This window comes from Oncorhynchus gorbuscha, linkage group LG04, assembly GCF_021184085.1.
Source record: "Oncorhynchus gorbuscha isolate QuinsamMale2020 ecotype Even-year linkage group LG04, OgorEven_v1.0, whole genome shotgun sequence".
Lineage (NCBI taxonomy): Eukaryota > Metazoa > Chordata > Actinopteri > Salmoniformes > Salmonidae > Oncorhynchus > Oncorhynchus gorbuscha.
In genome coordinates, this window is record NC_060176.1 from 37,442,193 (window position 1) to 37,462,811 (window position 20,619).

Sequence of the window (20,619 nt, forward strand, 5' to 3'; positions counted from 1 at the left end):
CCTGTGCTGTTGTCTGTGCCCAATAATGTTTTGTGCTTTTACCATGTTTTGTGCTTTTACCATCTTTTACCGTGCTGCTGCCATGTTGTGTTGCTACTATGTTGTTGTCATGTTGTGTTGCTACCATGTTTGGTTGTCATGTGTTGCTGCCTTGCTATGTTTGTTGTCTTTAGTTCTCTCTTTATGTAGTGTTGTGTTGTCTCTCTTGTCGTGTTGATTAAAAAAAAATAATAATCACCGGCCCCGCAGGAGGCCTCTTGCCTTTTATAGGCCATCTTTGTAAATAGGAATTTGTGATTAACTGACTTGTCTAGTTAAATAAAGATTAAATAAATACAAAAAAAAATATATATATATATATATATATATAGTCAGTCCTACAGTCAGTCCTCATGGTTGTCCCTCTGTTACTCCCTACTGGGTTGCAATAAAGATGGCGGAATGGATAGGATGGGGGGATATAGAGAGGGATGGAGGAAGCTCCTTAAATCAGAGGAGAACCAGACCTATGTAATTATCTCGCGCTTTGTTTCATCCCTGCTCATAGCTAACACAACAACACAGTGCTGTATTAGTAGCGTGACCCGGCAGCTCTCTACAGAGAAACACCCTTTGTTTGTCTGCTTGTTTGTTTTGTTTACCAATGAAATCACATGACCACAAGCAGGCAGGCACAGCTCTCTCTCTCCCTCTTTCTCTCTCTCTCCCTCTCTCTCTCTCTCTCTCTCTCTCTCTCTCTCTCTCTCTCTCTCTCTCTCTCTCTCTCTCTCTCTCTCTCTCTCCTTCTCTTTCCCCCCTCTCTCTCTTTCTCTTCCCCTCTCTATATATCCCTCTCTCAATCTCTCTCTCTCTCCATCACTCACCACGAGCACTATTTGAAGTCTTAGTATGGAAGTAATTAGCCCACAAATCCCGACAAATATAATAACAGGGCGATTAGCTCTCAGTGAATTATCCTCCTCTCTTTCCTTTTTTAAGACTTCTTGGGTTTGTGTGGTATCCTGCGAGAGCAAGACTTTGCTGGTTGGGGTTTGGGGCGAGTCCTCCATCCTCCTCTACTCCTCCCTCTTCCCGGACTTTTCTATTTGAGGATCTTGCATGTATTTAAATGGTTTTTTTTTTCTACTCCCCCCTCTCTCTCTCTCTCTCTCTCTCTCTCTCTCTCTCTCTCTCTCTCTCTCTCTCTCTCTCTCTCATGCGGTCATGGTCTCTGGTTCTGTTTCCCATCAGGCTGTGATGCAACCACAAGAAAGGCCCTTGTCATGTGACATGAGTGGAATGGTCACATGCTGACAGAGAGGGGGGGGAGCTGAGGTGGTGATAGTCACCAATCAGAGGGAAGAGGACAGCTGGATTATGTCCCAAATAGCTTCCTATTCCCTTATATAGAGCACAATTTGTGATGGGTCCTGGTTAAAAGTAGTGCACTAAATAAGGAATAGTGTACCATTTCGGATGGAGACCTTGTAGTAAGTGGATGGATTGTGTCACAGCTTTTGGATCTCTCTTCATATCCTCATCCTATAGCGGGAGGAACTTTCATTTTGAAGGACATGTGCATGGTATCCCTCCCTCCCTTCCTCCGCAGGCCTTTTAAACACTCCATTCATCTTTAAGATGGCCTCAATTATCTCTGAGTCCCTGCAGATACACTACTTCCCATTCCCACCGCAGGCAAATGGTGCCTTCAGACCACATCAAGCCCTTGGCCCGGCCGCTAGGAAAACACTGTCTTATTTACCGTCTCGTCCTGGAAGGGTTAGATAGCTTCGCCATAGTAGGGACATGACTGCCAACAGCAGGAGTAGTATCCAAAGTACTGAACACTGAAACAGTAAACTTTCACAAAAATTGAACAAATAGGAGACATTTCACAAAGTCACGTTGGGTTCTTCTCCTTTTCTCTTCTGATCTATTGCTTTGTAAAGCAGGCACAATAACATCAGTCGATTCAATTTCAATCTAGTGTGTGTGTGTGTGTGTGTGTGTGCGTGTCTAGTTTGAAGGACCGACACGGGGCCTGTTTGTCATGCAAGGCTCTGCCTCAACGCTTTCTGCAAGGTACTGCTGTCTGTCTAAGATGACTGGAGTGGAGAGTATAGCACCCTTGACGTGATTGCTCTGGGATATGAGTGACTCATAAACGCACTGGAACTGGCCCTCAAACTCTCCACACTGCTCAGTGTGAATCCTGTGACACACACACACACACACACACACACGCACGCACACACGCACACACACACGCACACGCACACGCACACGCACGCACACGCACACACACACACACACACACACACACACACACACACACACACACACACACACACACACACACACACGGCGGGGTAGCCTAGTGGTTAGAGCATTGGACTAGTAACCGGAAGGTTTCAAGTTCAAACCCTGAGCTGACAAGGTACAAATCTATCGTTCTGCCCCTGAACTGGCAGTTAACCCACTGTTCCTAGGCCGCCATTGAAAATAAGACTTTGTTCTTAACTGACTTGCCTAGTTAAATAAAGGTAAAATTAAAAATAAACACACACACACACAATCATCCCACGTAAACCGCCTAATCTGTTCTCTGAACGCCAGACTGATCGCTGATGCTAATCTCTTTCTGTTTACATTCTCTCTATACTCCCCATACGAGTGTGACACGTCTCCTAACGCTATAAAGCCGGATTGCTACTTTTATGAATATATGTTCGTTCCCCTTCACTTTAGTCTCTAGGTATATTTATGATGCTTGGCTGATACTGAGCCACGCAGACCTAGACACTGGCAGAACTAATTCACTGAGGGAGTGAGGAGCTGTTTACAGTTCACAGACAATGGAGTAGCTTCATAATGACTGAAACCCTACACCCCTCAGCTCCTTACGAGCAGTGAAGCCTGTCAGTCTGTCATACCGCTGATGGATCGTGGATAGGGCTGACCGAACAATTGCGCCTGCCCTAAATGTCTTTAATTAAAACCCACTTTTACATGACACTGAAAGCAACTGGAGGCCTCCCCTGGTTTGACATGGAGGCAGCTCGTTTTTCTGCAAGAACATAGTGTTTCACGAGGGAAACTATTGTACGTGATTATTAGTGCCGAATACATTGTTGGAGTTTCTTTGTATGCATTTCCTGTTACTTTTGGCACGAGACATAGAAGGAATGACTTCAGACAAGTTGTGTTTCAGATATCAAACCCCCATAACCTCCATACAGACAACACTGGATGACTGAAGTCGTTTTGATTTAGTTTCTGCTGTATTTTGCTCTGTGTTCTTCCATAGATCCGCCTTATGGAGGACTGGGTAAGGGTCTCTTGAGGAGAAAACGGGAATCAGGGGAGACCAATACCGAGTGGTAGGACTAATTGACTCCTTCGTCTGTGAACTAACACATCTAGGCCTGAGTTGCGTGGGTGACTTTGGGAACAGTCCTTCCAAGGCTCTGTGATGCTGCTGTCTCTTCCCAAACAGGCCGGTAAACGAGCTGTACAGGGCTGCTTCACGAGGGTGTATAGACAACACTGTTGGGATAGACTGATCTGAATGATGTTCTACCCTAGATGCTGTGGAACAGGAAATGAGCTTTAAACTTTAGACTCCAAAGGGGAAGCAGAGAGAGACCGACATCATAGCGTTATCTCTCAGGGCATATGCCTTTCACTGCAAGCAGGGTGGACAGTACAAGTGACAGAGCTTCGCTCTATACTTCACTGTACTGCACCTCAAGTAGATGCGAGTTTAAGATGCATTTTCAGACAGGGCCTGTGTCTGTGCTGGCCAGACCAGAGACCCTCCTCCCTCCCTCTGAGCCCCAGGGAAACTCCCTTCACCACTGGCTGTGATAATTTGGTTACTCTTTCTTTTGTTGTCTGAGAAAAAAAGTGTTTATTTTCTCCATTTTGTGTTTTGCTTGAGTGTTAGAGTGGAGATGAAGTTGTTTAACTGTGCTTTAGTTTGTTCTCTCTGCCCTCTCTCTCTCTCTCTCTCTCACTTGCTCTTGCGCTCTCTCTCTCTCTCTCTCTTGTCTCCATATGGTTGTCGTCCAATTTGACAGAAAATTCAAACCATGCCTGTGTTTTTTACTGTATACATCATAGTGGGTTTCTCAAGACCCTTCACATTTGGAGGGCATTAATTGGAACAATATTGTGTGATTGATCTCACGCTAGCTATCTAACACATTTGGCCATCTTTAGAATCTAAAATTGGGTAAAAAACACAACTGTTCCAAGACTTACAGTTATTTCGATTGTATCCTATTTGTGTAAAACGCTAATAATTTAAGCCTACTCTTTTGGCCCAATATTAACAACAGACTAGGTCACTACATTGATGTGAAAACATGACTGAAAAAAACTCAGCCAAGCTTTGGATTTTTATCAGAATAGATCTTTCTCTCTAAATGCCAAACACAGTGAACACTTGTTAAATCTCTCTCTCCCCTCTCTCCCTTCTCTCTCTTCCTCTCTCCTTCCCTCATTCCCCCCCTCCTTCCCTAATTCCCCCCCTCCCTCCTTCCCTCCCCCTCTCCCTCTCTCTCTTTTTCTCTCCAGAATGTTACACAGCCAATGGAGGGGACTACAGGGGCTGCCAAAACCAGACGAGCCTCCTTGGGGGCAAGCCATGCCTCTTCTGGAATGAGACCTTCCAGCACCCCTACAACACCCTCAAGTACCCCAACGGAGAGGGGGGGTCTTGGCAGCCACAACTACTGCAGGTGAGACCCCCTCTGGAGCCTGAGCTGGAGGAGTTGGGTTAGCATTTAGCCTCACTATAATATCTATAACATTTTCCGACAAGATAGAACTGCCAAAGGGGGCGGAGTTGCATTCTACTGCAGAGATAGCCTGCAGAGTTCTGTCACACTATCCAGGTCTGTGCCCAAACAATTTGAGGTTCTACTTCTAAAAATGATCCTTTCCAGAAACAAGTCTCTCACCGTTACCACTTGTTATAGACCACCATCAGCCCCCAGCTGTGAGCTGGACACCATATGTGAATTGATTATCTTCAGAGCTTGTTCTGTTAGGTGACCTAAACTGGGATATGCTTAACACCCCGGCCGTCCTACAATCTAAGCTAGATGCCCTCAATCTCACACAAATTATCAATGAACCTACCAGGTACAACCCCAAATCCGTAAACACGGGCAACCTCATAGATATCATCCTGACCAACCTGCCCTCTACATATACATCTGCTGTCTTCAACCAGGATCTCAGCGATCACTGCCTCATTGCCTGCATCCATAATGGGTCTTCGGTCAAACAACCACCCCTCATCACTGTCAACCGCTCTCTAAAACACTTCAGCGAGCAGACTTTTCTAATCGACATGGCCTGGGAAACCTGGAAGGATGTTGACCTCATTCTGTCAGTCAGTGGTTCCTCAGCATCTTAAAAAAGCATGCCCCCATTCAAAAAACTTCGAACTGGGAACATATATTGCCCTTGGTTCACTCTAGACCTGACTGCTCTTGACCAGCACAAAAACATCCTGTGGCATATCACATTAGCATCAAATAGCCCCCGCGATATGCAAATTTCAGGGAAGTTAGGAACCAATATACACAGGCAGTTAGGAAAGCAAAGGCTAGGTTTTTCAAACAGAAATTTGCATCCTGTAGTGCTAACTGGAAAAAGTTCTGGGACACTGAAAAGTCCATGGAGAATAAGAGCACCTCCTCCCAGCCTCCCACTGCACTGAGGCTAGGAAACACTGTCACCACCGATAAATCCACGATAATTGAGAATTTCAATAACCTTTTTTCTACGGCTGGCCATGCTTTCCACCTGGCTACCCCTACCCCGGTCAACAGCTCTGCACCCCCCACAGCAACTTGCCCAAGCCACCCCCATTTCTACTTCACCAAAATCCAGATAGCTGATGTTCCGAAAGAGTTGTAAATTCTGGACCCCTACAAATCAGCTGGGCTAGACAATCTGGACCCTCTCTTTCTAAAATGATCCGCCGCCATTATTGCAACCCCTATTACTAACCTGTTCAACCTGTCTTTTGTATCGTCTGAGATCCCCAAAGATTGGAAAGCTGCCGTGGTCATTCCCCTCTTCAAAGGGGGAGACACTCTAGACCCAAACTGAAATAGACCTACAGTATATCTATCCTACCCTGCAAATTGGATGCAGTCTATCACAGTGCCATCCATTTTGTCAGGAAAGCCCCATATACTACCCACCTCTGCGACCTGTATGCTCTCATTGGCTGGCCCTCGCTTTATATTCGTCTCAAAACCCACTGGCTCTAGGTAATCTGTAAGTCTTTGCTAAGTAAAACCCCGCCTTATCTCAGCTCACCGGTCACCATAGCAGCACCCACCCGTAGCACGCGCTCCAGCAGGTATATTTCACTGGTCACCCCCAAAGCCAATTCCTCCTTTGACCGCCTTTCCTTCCAGTTCACTGCTGCCAATGACTGGAACGAATTGCCAAAATCACTGAAGCTGGAGACTCATATCTCCCTCACAAACTTTAAGCACCAGCTGTCAGAGCAGCTCACAGATTATTGCACCTGTACATAGCCCATCTGTAAATATCCCATCCAACTACCTCATCCCCATATTGTTATAATTTTGTTTTGCTCCTTTGCAGTCCAGTATCACTACTTGCACATTCATCTTCTGCACATCTATCTCTCCAGTGTTAATTGCTAAATTGTAATTTCTTTGCCACTACGGCCTATTTATTGCCTTACCTCCCTAATTTTACCCCATTTGCACACACTGTATATAGATTTTCTATTTCTATTGTGTTATTGACTGTACGTTTGTTTATTCCATGTGTAACTCTGTATTGTTGTTTGTGTCGCACTGCTTTGCTTTATCTTGGCCAGGTCGCAGTTGTAATAATATAATATAATAATAATAATTGTAAATGAGAACTTGTTCTCAACTGGCCTACCTGGTTAAATAAAGGTGAAATAAAAAAACTTTAAAAACTATTAGTATGCTTGAAGCCTGCTGGGGGAGTTAGCTTACCCTGTTAGCATTTAGCTTTACTATTAGTATGCTGGAAGCTGGCTGGTGGAGTTGGCTTAGGCTGTTAGCATTTAGCCTCACTATTAGTATGCTGGAAGCTGGCGCTGGTGGAGTTAGCTTTGTCTGTTAGCATTTAGCCTCACTATTAGTATCTCTGAACATTGTTTAGACACTTTACAACAGAAACCCCATTCTGTCTTTCCCTGTTATATTTCTTCCCTACTCTGTTCAATCTGCCGTGGTTTTATTTACATGAGAAAGTGTACTCACACAACACATCAATAAAATCACACAGCAAGGAGATGTTAAATTCCTGTTATTGTCTGAAGATACACGTAGTGATGTCACTTCTGGTGCATGCAGCATGGTGTATGATGTGATTGACTTAGGCAGACTGTTCTTAAAATGCAACCAAGTCTTTAGAAGTAGAGCACATAGAGACATGCTTCTGAGAAGTCATGGGAGAGATTCCCTCTCAGATGTTTTTGTGTGTGTGTGTGCGTGCGTGCATGTGTAAATGTGTGTGTGTATGAGCGTGTGTGCTTGGGGGTGTGGGGTTGTTTCCCCCCTTGCCCCTCTCAGACATTCACGTGTGAATATTTAATGGTGGCGGTCCTTTTATCCTTGTCATCACGGGAAGCCAACCACGCTTGAAGAGTTTGTACAAGCAAAGTCCTCCTCACCCCACTGATCCAGGGCATGCCAGGGGACACCACTGTGTCTGGGCTGTCTGGAAAACACAATTCCCGCCATCACTGTCAGTCTCATATAAAACACTTACATGGCTACAGCACTCACACAGCCATACTTACTTATGTACCACACTCATAGGCCTATGATTGCTATCAGCTACACTCAAATACAACACAACACTGTGATATGTGGTTGTCCCACCTAGCTATATTAAGATGAATGCACTAATTGTAAGTCACTCTGGATAAGAGCATCTGTTAAATGACTAATATTAACTCACACAGCCCTACTTACTTACATACAACACTCACAATCATAGGCCCATAACCTCCCATACATATGCCCATAGCCTAGTAGACATTGCTGTTAGCTGCATTCACAGACAACACTCACATAGGTCCAGTGGTGTACTTAATAACCTTTTGCTGCAGTGGGCTAAATCAGGGTCACACACAGTGATTCTTGGTAGTCTTAAACAAATATACTTTGAAACAAAAGTATACACCTCACACACATTGTTACGGGCTTAATAAAAGTAGACACCTGTACCATGTCAGATTTTGAGTTTGCATCACAATATTACAGTTTATATACAACACAGAAGACTGAAATATAGCAAACCTTGTTTGACATAGAAACACCGGATTTTCTGCTTTTTTTAACACAATGTTTATTATTTATGAATTTATTAAAAATATTAATAGCATTCCACCCATGAGGCTATTAGACTTCAGGAAAGGTCTATGTAAAATAAATATTTTCAAGTACTACTTAAGTCGTGTTATTGGGTATGTCTTCACTATTTATATTTTTGACAACTTTTACTTTTACTCCACTATTTTCCTAAAGAAAATGATGTACTTTTTACTCCATACATTTTCCCTGACACCCAAAAGTACTCATTACAATTGGAATGCTCAGCAGGACAGAAAAATGTGTAATTTGAAATTATGTAAAGTTTTACATTTTAGCGATTATGTTTACATTTGATACTTACAGTAAGTACAGTGCCTTTGGAAAGTATTCAGATCCCTTTGTTTTTTCCACATTTTGTTTTGTTACAACCTTATTCTAAAAAGTATTAAATATTTTTTGGGGACTCAGCAATCTACACACAATACCCCATAATGAAAAAGTGAAAACAGATTTATTTCCCCTTTTGTACTTTAACTATTTGCACATTGTTATAACACTGTACATAGCCATAATATGACATTTGAAATGTATATATTCCTTTGAAACATTTTTTGAGTGTAATGTTTACTGTTCATTTTGAAATTGTTTCTTTAACTTTTTTGGCAATGTAACCATACTATCTGTTTCCCATGTCAATAAAGCCCATTGAATTGAATTGAGAGCAAGAGAGAATGTATAAGGTTACTGATAATTTCTGATTGTTTATTTCACTTGCTTTGGCAATATAAACGTGTTTCTGATGGCAATACAGCCTTTTTGAACTGAAATTGAATTGAAACTGAATTGAAATTGAAATGAGAGAGACAGAGAGAGAGAGAGAGAAAAAAAAGGGACAGAGGGAAGAGAGAGACTGAAAAACGGAAGCCTTACATTCTCTCTCCCACTCCCTAATTCACTCAGCCTTGTTCGAGGGAAATGCCAGCCAGGATAAGGGCAAGGCAATAACAAAAGAGGCGTGACTGTGTGACTGAGCCACTCGTAAATGCCATCGCTCATCTATTCAGTGTGAAGTAGCCAATCCAGTCCCAATACTCATGCTGATGAGGGACAGAAAGAGAGAGAAGGGGTTAGATAAGGTGCCAATTAAAGCTAACCCAGGGACAACTTTGCAGATCATGGATCTGTGTCTTTTTACTTTCAACCCAACTAGATTTACGAAGTGGTGAGTTGTCAATAGCCTGAATCATGAAATGTTTATTGGGCATGGATCACACAATTGGCTAGACTCCAAAAAATGAAGAAGTCCTATTTCACATTGTTTGTCAGGAGTAATATATTCTTAATGTGCTGTGGGTGAAAGACTTACACTATCCGCTCTGGCTGTGCCCCTATGGCCCTGGTCAAAAGTAATGCACTATATAGGGAATAGGGTGCCATTTGGGACACAGCCTCTATGTATCCTGCTCATAAATAGTAGGAATCCCAATCCAAGCAAAGCAAAAACAAATCAGTCCTCGGCCACTTCAAAGCATTGTTGCTTTAGGACTTTATGGCAGTGACTTAACTTAGGAAATGTTTTAAATTGTTTTTTAAGTGGTGGTGGGGAAATACATTTTTTCCTATATCTATGGACTTAGCTACTTACTAGAAGTCTCTCAAGATCAATGACTTAGACTTCGGAAATATTTTTGGGGCTTTTAAGTGGGGAAATACTTCAATGCTAGCTACAGGGTTCAATGAGTCCACTAGATTGTAGGCTTTTGCAGTGGTGGAAAAAGTACCCAATTGTCATACTTGAGTAAACAATACCTTAGAGTAAAAGTGAGTCACCAAGTAAAATACTACTATTTGAGTAAAAGTCTAAGTATTTGGTTTTAAATATACAGTGCATTCTGGAAGTATTCAGATTCCTTGACTTTTTCCACATTTTGTTGCCTTACAGCCTTATTCCAAAATTGATTAAATAAATAAATCCACACACACAATACCCCATAACGACAAAGCAAAAACAGGATTTTAGAAATGTTTGTGCAAATTTATTAAGAATAAAAAAATGATATCTCAGTACTTTGTTGAAGCACCTTTGGCAGCGATTAGAGTCTTGAGTCTTCTTGGGTATGATGCTACAAGCTTGAAACACCTGTATTTGAGGAGTTTCTCCCATTCTTTTCTGTAGATCCCTCAAGCTCAGTCAGGTTGGATGGGGAGCGTTGCTGCACAGCTATTTTCAGGTCTCTCCAGAGATATTCGATCGGGTTCAAATCCGGGCTCTGGCTGGGCCACACAAAGACATTGAGACTTGTCCTGAAGTGACTCCTGCATTGTCTTGGCTGTGTGCTTAAGGTCGTTGTCCTGTTGGAAGGTGAACCTTCACCCCAGTCTGATGTTCTGAGCGCTCTTGAGCAGGTTTTCATCAAGGTTCTCTCTGTCCTTTACTCCGTTCATCTTTTCCTCGATCCTGACTAGTCTCCCATGTCACGTTCTGACCTTAGTTCCTTTGTTTTGTCTTTTGTTTTTGTATGGTCAGGGCGTTGGGTAGGTTGTCTATGTTAGTTTTTCTATGATTTTCTATTTCTGTGTTTGGCCTGGTATGGTTCTCAATCAGAGGCAGCTGTCAATCGTTGTCCCTGATTAGGAACCATATTTAGGTAGCCTGTTTTCGATTGTGTTTTGTGGGTGGTTATTTTCAGTCTTTGTGTGTCTGCAAATAAGATGAACACTTACCACGCTGCACTTTGGTCCTCACCTTCTTGCCACGACAGCCATTACATCCCAGTCGCTGAAGAACATGCCCACAGCATGATGCCGCCACCACCATGCTTCACCGTAGGGATAATGCCAGGTTTCCCCCAGACGTGACACTTGGCTTCAAGCCAAAAAGTTCAATCTTGGTTTCATCAGACAACAGAATCTTGTTTTGGATGGTCTGAGTTCTTTAGGTACCTTTTGGCAAACTCAGTCCTATAGTGCTGATGTAGATAGACTTCTAACCAGTCCTCTAGTACTGATGTAGCTAGACTTCTAACCAGTCCTCTAGTGCTGATGTAGATAGACTTCTAACCAGTCCTCTAGTGTTGATGTAGACTTCTAACCAGTCCTCTAGTGTTGATGTAGACTTCTAACCAGTCCTCTAGTGTTGATGTAGACTTCTAACCAGTACTTTAGTGTTGATGTAGACTTCTAACCAGTCCTTTAGTGTTGATGTAGCTAGACTTCTAACCAGTCCTCTAGTGCTGATGTAGACTTCTAACCAGTACTTTAGTGTTGATGTAGACTTCTAACCATGTGCTTCTAGTTCCAACAATGCAGTAATAACCAATGAGTAATCTAACCTAACAATTCCACAACTACTACCTTATACACACAAGTGTAAAGGGATAAAGAATATGAATATGAATGATATAGAGTACAGTATATACATATACATATGAGATGAGTAATGTAGGGTATGTAAACATTATATTAAGTCGCATTGTTTAAAGTGGCTAGTGATACATTTTTTTACATCAATTTCCATCAATTTCCATTATTAAAGTGGCTGGAGTTGAGTCAGTATGTTGGCAGCAGCCACTCAATGTTAGTGGTGGCTGTTTAACAGTCTGATGGCCTTGAGATAGAAGCAGTTTTTCAGTCTCTCGGTCCCAGCTTTGATGCACCTGTACTGACCTCGCCTTCTGGATGATAGCGGGGTGAACAGGCAGTGGCTCAGGTGGTTGTTGTCCTTGATGGTCTTTATGGCCTTCCTGTGACATCGGGTGGTGTAGGTGTCCCAGAGGGCAGGTAGTTTGCCCCCAGTGATGTGTTGTCTCAGATCTCTGGAGAGCCTTATGGTTGTGGGCGGAGCAGTTGCCGTACCATGCGGTGATACATATAATTTCTTCAGCCTCCTGAGGTTGAAGAGGCGCTGCTGCGCCTTCTTCACAACGCTGTCTGTGTGGCTGGACCAGTTCAGTTTGTCCGTGATGTGTACCCTCTCCACTCTTACTACCCTCTCCACTACTGTCCTGTCGATGTGGATAGGGGGGTGCTCCCTCTGCTGTTTCCTGAAGTCCACAATCATTTCCTTTGTTTTGTTGACGTTGAGTGTGAGGTTATATTCCTGACACCATACCCCGAGGGCCCTCACCTCCTCCCTGTAGGCAGTCTCGTCGTTGTTGGTGATGAAGCCTACCACTGTAGGAGGCGTGCATGGCCACGCAGTCGTGGGTGAACAAGGAGTACAGGAGAGGGCTCAGAACGCACCCTTGTGGGGCCCCCGTGTTGAGGATCAGCGGGGAGGAGATGTTGTTACCTACCCTCACCACCTGGGGGCGGCCCGTCAGGAAGTCCAGTACCCAGTTGCACAGGGCGGGGTCGAGACCCAGGGTCTCGAGCTTGATGACGAGTTTGGAGGGTACTATGGTGTTAAATACTGAGCTGTAGTTGATGAACAGCTTTCTCACATAGGTATTCCTCTTGTCCAGATGGCTTAGGGCAGTGTGGTTGCGATTGCGTCGTCTGTGGACCTATTGGGGTGGTAAGCAAATTGGAGTGGGTCTAGGGTGTCAGGTAGGGTGGAGGTGATATGGTCCTTTACTAGTCTCTCAAAGCACTTCATTATGACGGAAGTGAGTGCTAGTCGTTTATTTCAGTTACCTTAGCTTTCTTGGGAACAGGAACAATGGTGGCCCTCTTGAAGCATGTTGGAACAGCAGACTGGGATAAGGATTGATTGAATATGTCCATAACACATTTAAATGTTTTACTCACGTCGGCGGCAGTGAAGGAGAGCCCGCAGGTTTTGGTAGCGGGCCATGTCAGTGGCACTGTATTGTCCTCAAAGCGAGCAAAAAAGTTATTTAGTCTATCTGGGAGCAAGATATTCTGGTCCGCGACAGGGCTGGTTTTCTTTTTGTAATCCGTGATTGACTGTAGACCCTGCCACATACCTCTTGTGTCTGAGCCGTTTAATTGCGACTCTACTTTGTCTCTATACTGACACTTAGCTTGTTTGATTGCCTTGCGGAGGGAATAGCTACACTGTTTGTATTCGGTCATATTTCCGGTCACCTTGCCCTGGTTAAAAGCAGTGGTTCGCGCTTTCAGTTTCGCGCGAATGCTGCCATCAATCCACGGTTTCTGGTTTGGGAATGTGTTAATCGTTGTTGTGGGTATAACATCGCCGATGCACTTTCTAAGAACTTGATCACCGAATCAGCGTATTCGTCAATGTTGTTGTTGGACGCAATGCGGAACATATCCCAATCCACGTGATCGAAGCAGTCTTGAAGCGGTGGAATCAGATTGGTCCGACCAGCGTTGAACAGACCTGAGCGCGGGAGCTTCTTGTTTTAGTCTCTGTCTGTAGGCTGAAAGCAACAACATGGAGTCGTGGTCAGCTTTTCAGAAAGGAGGGTGGGGGAGGGCCTTATATGCGTCACGGAAGTTAAAATAAAAATTATCCAGGGTTTTACCAGCCCTGGTAGCACAATCGATATGCTGGTAGAATGTAGGGAGTCTTGTTTTCAGATTAGCCTTGTTAAAATCCACAGCTACAATGAATGCAGCCTCAGGATATGTGGTTTCCAGTTTACATAGAGTCAAATAAAGTTTGTTCAGGGCCATCGATGTGTCTGCTTGGGGGGGAATATATACGGCTGTGATTATAATCGAAGAGAATTCCCTTGGTAGATAATGCGGTCGACATTTGATTGTGAGGAATTCTAAGTTAGGTGAACAGAAGGACTTGAGTTCCTGTATGTTGTTATGATCACAGCACGTCTCATTAATCATAAGGCATAACCCCCCCACCCCTCTTCTTACCAGAAAGATGCTTGTTTCTGTCGGCGTGATGCGTGAAGAAACCAGCTGGCTGCACCGACTCCGTTAGTGTCTCTCAAGTGAGCCATGTTTCCGTGAAGCAAAGAACGTTACAGTCTCTGATGTCTCTCTGGAATGCTACCCTTGCTCGGATTTCATTAACCTTGTTGTCAAGAGACTGGGCATTGGTGAGTAGTATGCTAGGGAGTGGTGCGTGATGTGCCCGTCTCCGGAGCCTGACCAGAAGACTGCCTCGTTTGTCCCTTATTCGGCGTCGTTGTTTTGGGTCGCCAGCTGGCAATCCGATCCATTGTCCTGGGTGGAAGGCAAAACACAGGATCCACTTTGGGAAAGTCATATTCCTGGTCGTAATGATGGCGATTTGACGTTGCTCTTATATTCAGTAGTTCCTTCCGACTGTATGTCATGAAACCTAAGATTACCTGGGGTACCAATGTAAGAAATAACACGTAAAAAAAAAAAAATTCGGCATAGTTTCCTAGAAATGCGAAGCGAGGCGGCCATCTGTCGGCGCCGGAAGAGTGAGTATACAGGTTAATCAAGTTTCAAAGCAGAATTACTTTTCCATTGTTCCTCAACTGTAGTGTATAATATACCATTATCTAGCTCTGAGTCTCTACTTATATCCAATGTAAAAAACACCATTTCAAATGTTGCTACATAAGACAAAATTGAGCCTGTCGGTCACAATAGGTTTGATCTAATTGTGTTGCTGTCTTGGGGCTCTGTTCACAAACACAACCAGACACCACAGAGCCCCAGGACAGCAACACAATTAGATCAAACCAAATGAGACCGACCGGCGCGAAGAGTCCCCTAAGGAAGCTGGTCCTGGGGCTCTGTGGGGTCTGGTTGTGTTTGTGAACAGGACCAGCTTGCTTAGGGGACACTTATCTAAGTGAATCTGTAGGTGATGGCTTTGTTATGGAAGGTTTGGGAATCGCTCCACTTTAGGTAATTGTAGAATTTAACGTCCCTTGTCTGGGTTTTGATCATTAACGGGTATCAGCCTAATTCTGCTCTACATGCATTATTTGGTGTTTTACTTTGTACACGAAGGATGCTTTTGCAGAATTCTGCATGCAGTCTCAATTGGGTGTTTGTCCCAACTTGTGAATTATTGGTTAGTGAGCGGACCCCAGACCTCACAACCCATAAAGGGCAATGGGTTCTATAACTGATTCAAGTATTTTTTTGTCAGATCCTAATTGGGATGTCTAATTTTATGTTCCTTTTGATGGCGTAAAAGGCCCTTCTTGCCTAATCCCTCAGATCGTTGACAGCTTTGTGGAAGTTGTGCTGATTTTTAGGCCAAGGTAGGTATAGTTTTTTTGTGTGCTCTAGGGCAACGATATCTTGATGGAATTTGTATTTGTGGTTCTGGCAACTGGACCTTTTTTGGAACGCCATAATTTTTGTCTCAATGAGAATTATTGTCAGGGCCCAGGTCTGACAGAATCTGTGCAGAAGATCTAGGTGCTGCTGTAGGCCTTCCTTGGTTGGGGACAGAAGCACTAGATCATCAGTAAACGGTAAACATTTGACTTCAGATTCTAGTAGGGTGGTCTCTCTCTCTCGCTCTTGTTCTGTGCGTGTGTGCGTTTGCGTTTGCGCGTGCTCGTGTGTGCTCATGTGTGTATCTGTGTGTGTGTGGAATTTCTGAAGTCCCTACCATATGGAGAAGACTTTCTGTTCAATCCATTTGGTTTGATGGAAGGGTTGGTTGATTGGATATGTAAATGTCTAGCCAGATCGGAAATTGACTTGGACTGAAGAATTTGGAATGCAAAATACCTGATTTACATCATGGGCATCTTTCAATTCAAATTCAAATCTCCAGTACTCTCTCTACCTTGCAACTCTCTGTCTCCTTCTCCATTTTATCTCCCCTCTCTCCCTTTCTCTTTCTCCCTCTCTTTATCCCTTCATCTTCCACATTTTTTCTCTCAGTCACTCCTTGTCTTAGGTCCTTGTCTTAGTTTATTTCTCCCTCTCTATACATCCTTCCCTGTCGCAGGTTTTTACTGTGTTGGGAATGGCTGGAGAGGGCATTCGCTGGATCTGGAGCTGCTCTGTAGCTGGTAAGATTGAGACGGAGGGAGAGAGAAGGAGGTAGAGAGAAGGAGGGAGAGAGAAGGAGGGAGAGAGGAGGGAGAGAGAAGGAGGTAGAGAGAAGGAGGTAGAGAGACGGATGTAGAGAGACGGATGTAGAGAGAAGGAGGGAGAGAGACTGAGGGAGAGAGACTGAGGGAGAGAGAAGGAGGGAGAGAGAAGGAGGGAGAGAGAAGGAGGGAGAGAGAAGGAGGTAGAGAGAAGGAGGTAGAGAGAAGGAGGTAGAGCGACGGATGTAGAGAGAAGGAGGGAGAGCGACTGAGGGAGAGAGACTGAGGGAGAGAGAAGGAGGGAGAGAGAAGGAGGGAGAGAGAGAGAAGGAGGGAGAGAGAAGGAGTGAGAGGATGGGGCGTAGGTCTGTCTGATTCCAGGGCCAAGGGAGTTTTAATACAAACCAGAGCAAGTTGGGGCTGAGGCCAAAGCACAGGTGAAGTTTTAAGGACATGAGTCATTACATTTCTTTCCTTTAAGGTGGTGGCTGTGAATATGGAGTTTTCGCCCATGGCCCATCCAGAACCCTCTTTCTCAAAGCTAAGGATCTGAATCACGTTCTGCGATTTTTTTTGGTTTTACGCACACAATCACATTTCTTCTCACCGTCTTCTGAACACTCAACCAATGATATGATGATGTAGTCTCTGCCTCCCAATAGCCAATGTTTGCACATTAAATCGCTTTTGACTGCCTGCCTGCCTGCCTGTCTGTCTTGTCTAGTTCGATATGCTGCTGCTTTCCTAAATAGCTGCATGCAAGCGAACTCCCCTCCTAAAAAATAACCGCTTGACTGCCTGTTGTGTCGTGCTTATGTTGCAATACATTATAGTTAAAACAGACTAAGAACTTTGTCTGTTCAAACGGTCTTACTTGCACAAGCGGCAGCAGAGTCATGGGGTGGGCACTGAGCCAAAGTGTGTGCGGGGGTGTCTGAGAATGTGAGGGTGTACGTGGGATTTGGACAAGAGAAGCAGGTGGAATGGGGGTGGACTTACGAGGAGCGAGGGGGGAATCGTAAACCGTGCTCCCATCCCATTGTTGGCTTTTCCCCATACTGATTTAGTTGAAAGGGGTCTGTGGCTCCATGGCAGTGTGCAAAGAGGGTCTCTAATAGCCCTCACATTTCATCTTTATAGCCGTCAATAAAACAGCCAAGGGAGAGATGGGGTTATATGGGGCAGAGGGAAATGTCATATTAATTACAGAAAAGGAGAGAAAAGCTGCATTAAATGTCAAGAGAACTCGTGTCTCTCCGGAGAGAGACACAGTTAGATTCGACCTCGCACAGCGCATTTCAAATACTGACACTGACTGACACCGGGAATGTAAGAGCATACTGTTACAGCAATGTGCCCTCAGTTTTCAGGTGAAGACATACGTCACTTCATGAATAAATTAAATGTCAATTAAACCAAATTAAAGGGGTGTTTTGTACATAGCCTACATACAGCTTTAACCTTTATCAAGCCAGGTTGCCCCAAGTCAGAAAGCCTCTTGTTGAAGAGAGACATGGCCTGATCTGGTGTTGTGCTGCTGCCACTGGCGTAACGTAGTTTCTCTGGACCCCCTTGCAAGGCAGGCTGTAGCCCCCCCCCCCATTTTTTTGAATGTGTCTGCCCAGACAGCCACTCACATTACCGATCGCTGTCCATGGTGCTGAAATCGTTGCCTTGACCGCAGCATTTGTTCACCGATATCCCCTTATACTTTCAATCAGTGGAATTGTTTATTTTTCAAGGCCTGAGGCCTTTTCAGTCATATTCCTGAATCCCAAGATATGAGACAAAAATTCCCCTACGATACGAAAACAGCTTTTGCAGAGGCCCAAACCAGACGGCGGTCTAGCTCTACCGGATTTCAGATTCTATTATTGGGCCGCTAACCTTAGGATCATTCAGTACTGGTTACAGAGCAGAGAGATATTCCCACCCCCAATTTGACTAGAGATGGAGGCCGCCTCATCTATACTGGCATCATTGTCTTCCCTCGCTTACTCCTCCTTCACCAAAAATATGTGTCAAAACAACGTTGAAGATCTGGAATCAAATTTAGGCCCCACTTTGGGTTTCAGACAACCTCTTCTTTTGCTCCGGTAGCCTCAAACCCAGCTTTTCCCACATCTATGGTTGATGGTGCTTTCTCAACATGGTCTAGTCTCAGTATTAAAATATTTAGAGAACTCTATATTAACAGTACATTTCGTGCGTTTGAACAATTATCAGCTAAATTTAGTCTCCCCAGACATAATTTCTTTAGGTTCTTACAAGTCCGGAGTTATGTCCACAGAATAGGGTCCCGTTTGCTCACTACAAACCACCTCATTAAACAATATTAAATCCTCATGGGAGGAGGAACTGGGTGAGGAAATATCTGATGAACTATGGGAAGGGGCACTCAAACAGGTACATACCTCTTCTATTTGCGCTCGACACGGTCCCATTTAATGCAAACTCATTCATAGGGCCCACTGGACCGAAGCAAGATTATCCCAGATTTACAAGGATGTGAACGCTAATTGTGTACGATGTAACCAGTCTCCTGCTAATCATGTACACATGTTTTGGTGTTGCCCATCTCTGGTTGGTTTCTGGAAAGACATCTTTAACACACTCTCAGAATTAAGCGGCACACAGATCGAGCCAGACCCTTTTATTGCATTATTTTGGGGTTTCCTTAGCAACAATACAATTGACTAAAATGAATAAGGATGTAATTTCCTTCGCCACTTTGTTAGCGAGACGATTCATTCTACTTAGATGAAAGTCCTCTGCAACCCCTTCTCATGCTCTTTGGATTAAATCCGTTTTGAATTGCATAAAGTTGGAAAAAATTCAACACACATTCAATGGGTCTATAGACAAATTCTATGCGATGTGGGCTCCCTTCTTTTCTTATGTTAAACGACTACATTTCCCTGCAGTTCCAGAGTGATGTATATTTATATATTGGTGATGTAAGAGGCCCGGTATGTGTATACACAACATCTTGGATATTAAGGACTGTATCTGTGCTAGTTGACCTGTAACAACTGTATCAAAATATATACTTTTTCTTGTCTTTTTCTTTTTTCTTTTTTTTGTTTGTCTCTCTCTTTGTTTTGCTGTATTGTTTTCTTTGATGCGTTGTTTTATATTACTACCAAATAACTTACAAGTGCAATTATTTTGTGTTAAAAAAAAATGTAAAAATTAAAAAGAAAATTATTCCGTTGTGCAAACCCACAGTTTTATCAGCTGTTTGGGTGGCTGGTCTCAGAAGATCCCGCAGGTGAAGAAGCCGCATGTGGAGGTCCTGGACTCGTGTGGTTACACATGGTCTACGGGTGTGAGGCCGGTTAGACGTGCTGCCAAATTCTCTAAAAAGGAATCGGCTTATGGTAGAGAAATGGAACATTAAATTCTCTGGCAACAGCTCTGTTGGACATTCCTGCAGTTAACATACTAATTGCACGCTCCCTCAAAACTTGAGACATCTGTGGCATTGTGTTGTGTGACAAAACTGCACATTTTAGAGTGGCCTTTTAATGTCTCCAGCCCAAGGGGCACCTATGTAATGATCATGCTGTTTAATCAGATTACTGATATGATACACACCTGTCAGGTTATTGAATCAGATTATTGATACACACCTGTCAGGTGGATGGATTATCTTGGGAAAGGAGAAATGCTCACTAACAGGGATATAAACACATTTCTGCACAAACTATGAGCAAAATAAGCTTTTTGCGGGTATGGAACATTTGCAGGATCTTTTATTTCAGCTCATGAAACATGGGACCAACACTTTACATGATGCAGCATTTATATTTTTGGTCAGTGTATGTTTGTGCATTCAGGAAAGTATTTTTTCCACATTTTGTTATGCTTACAACCTTATTCATTTTTTTCATCAGTCTACACACAACAGCATTTAATTACAAAGAGAAAACAGGTTTTTAGACATTTTTGCAAATGTTTTAAAAATAAATACAAAAATACCTTACCTTTACATAAGTATTCGGACCATTTGCTATGGAACTCGAAAATGAGCCCAGGTGCATCCTGTTTCCATGATCATCCTTGAGATGTTTCTACAACTTGATTGGAGTCCATCTGTGGTAAATTCAATTGATTGAACATGATTTGGAAAGGTATACACCTGTCTATATAAGGTCCCACAGTTGACAGTGCATTTCAGAGCAAAAACCAAGCCATGAAGTTGATGGAATTATCCGTAGAGCTCCGAGACAGGATCACAGATCTGGGGAAGGATACCAAAACATTTCTGCAGCATTGAATGTCCCCAAGAACACATTGGCATCCATCATTTCTTAACTGGAAGAAGTTTGGAACCACCAGCTCTTCCTAGAGCCAAGCAAAACTGAGCA

At 43.6% G+C, this 20,619-nt stretch overlaps 1 protein-coding gene across 1 annotated transcript in view; it reads left to right on the top strand.

Moving 5' to 3' along the window:
* LOC124034033 (kremen protein 1-like) overlaps nucleotides 1-20,619 on the top strand; it is a 116,061-nt gene that overhangs the window by 26,694 nt on the left and 68,748 nt on the right. The window contains 2 exon segments of the mRNA XM_046346717.1: nucleotides 4,558-4,691; nucleotides 4,693-4,721. Coding sequence (XP_046202673.1) covers nucleotides 4,558-4,691; nucleotides 4,693-4,721 — 163 coding nt within the window.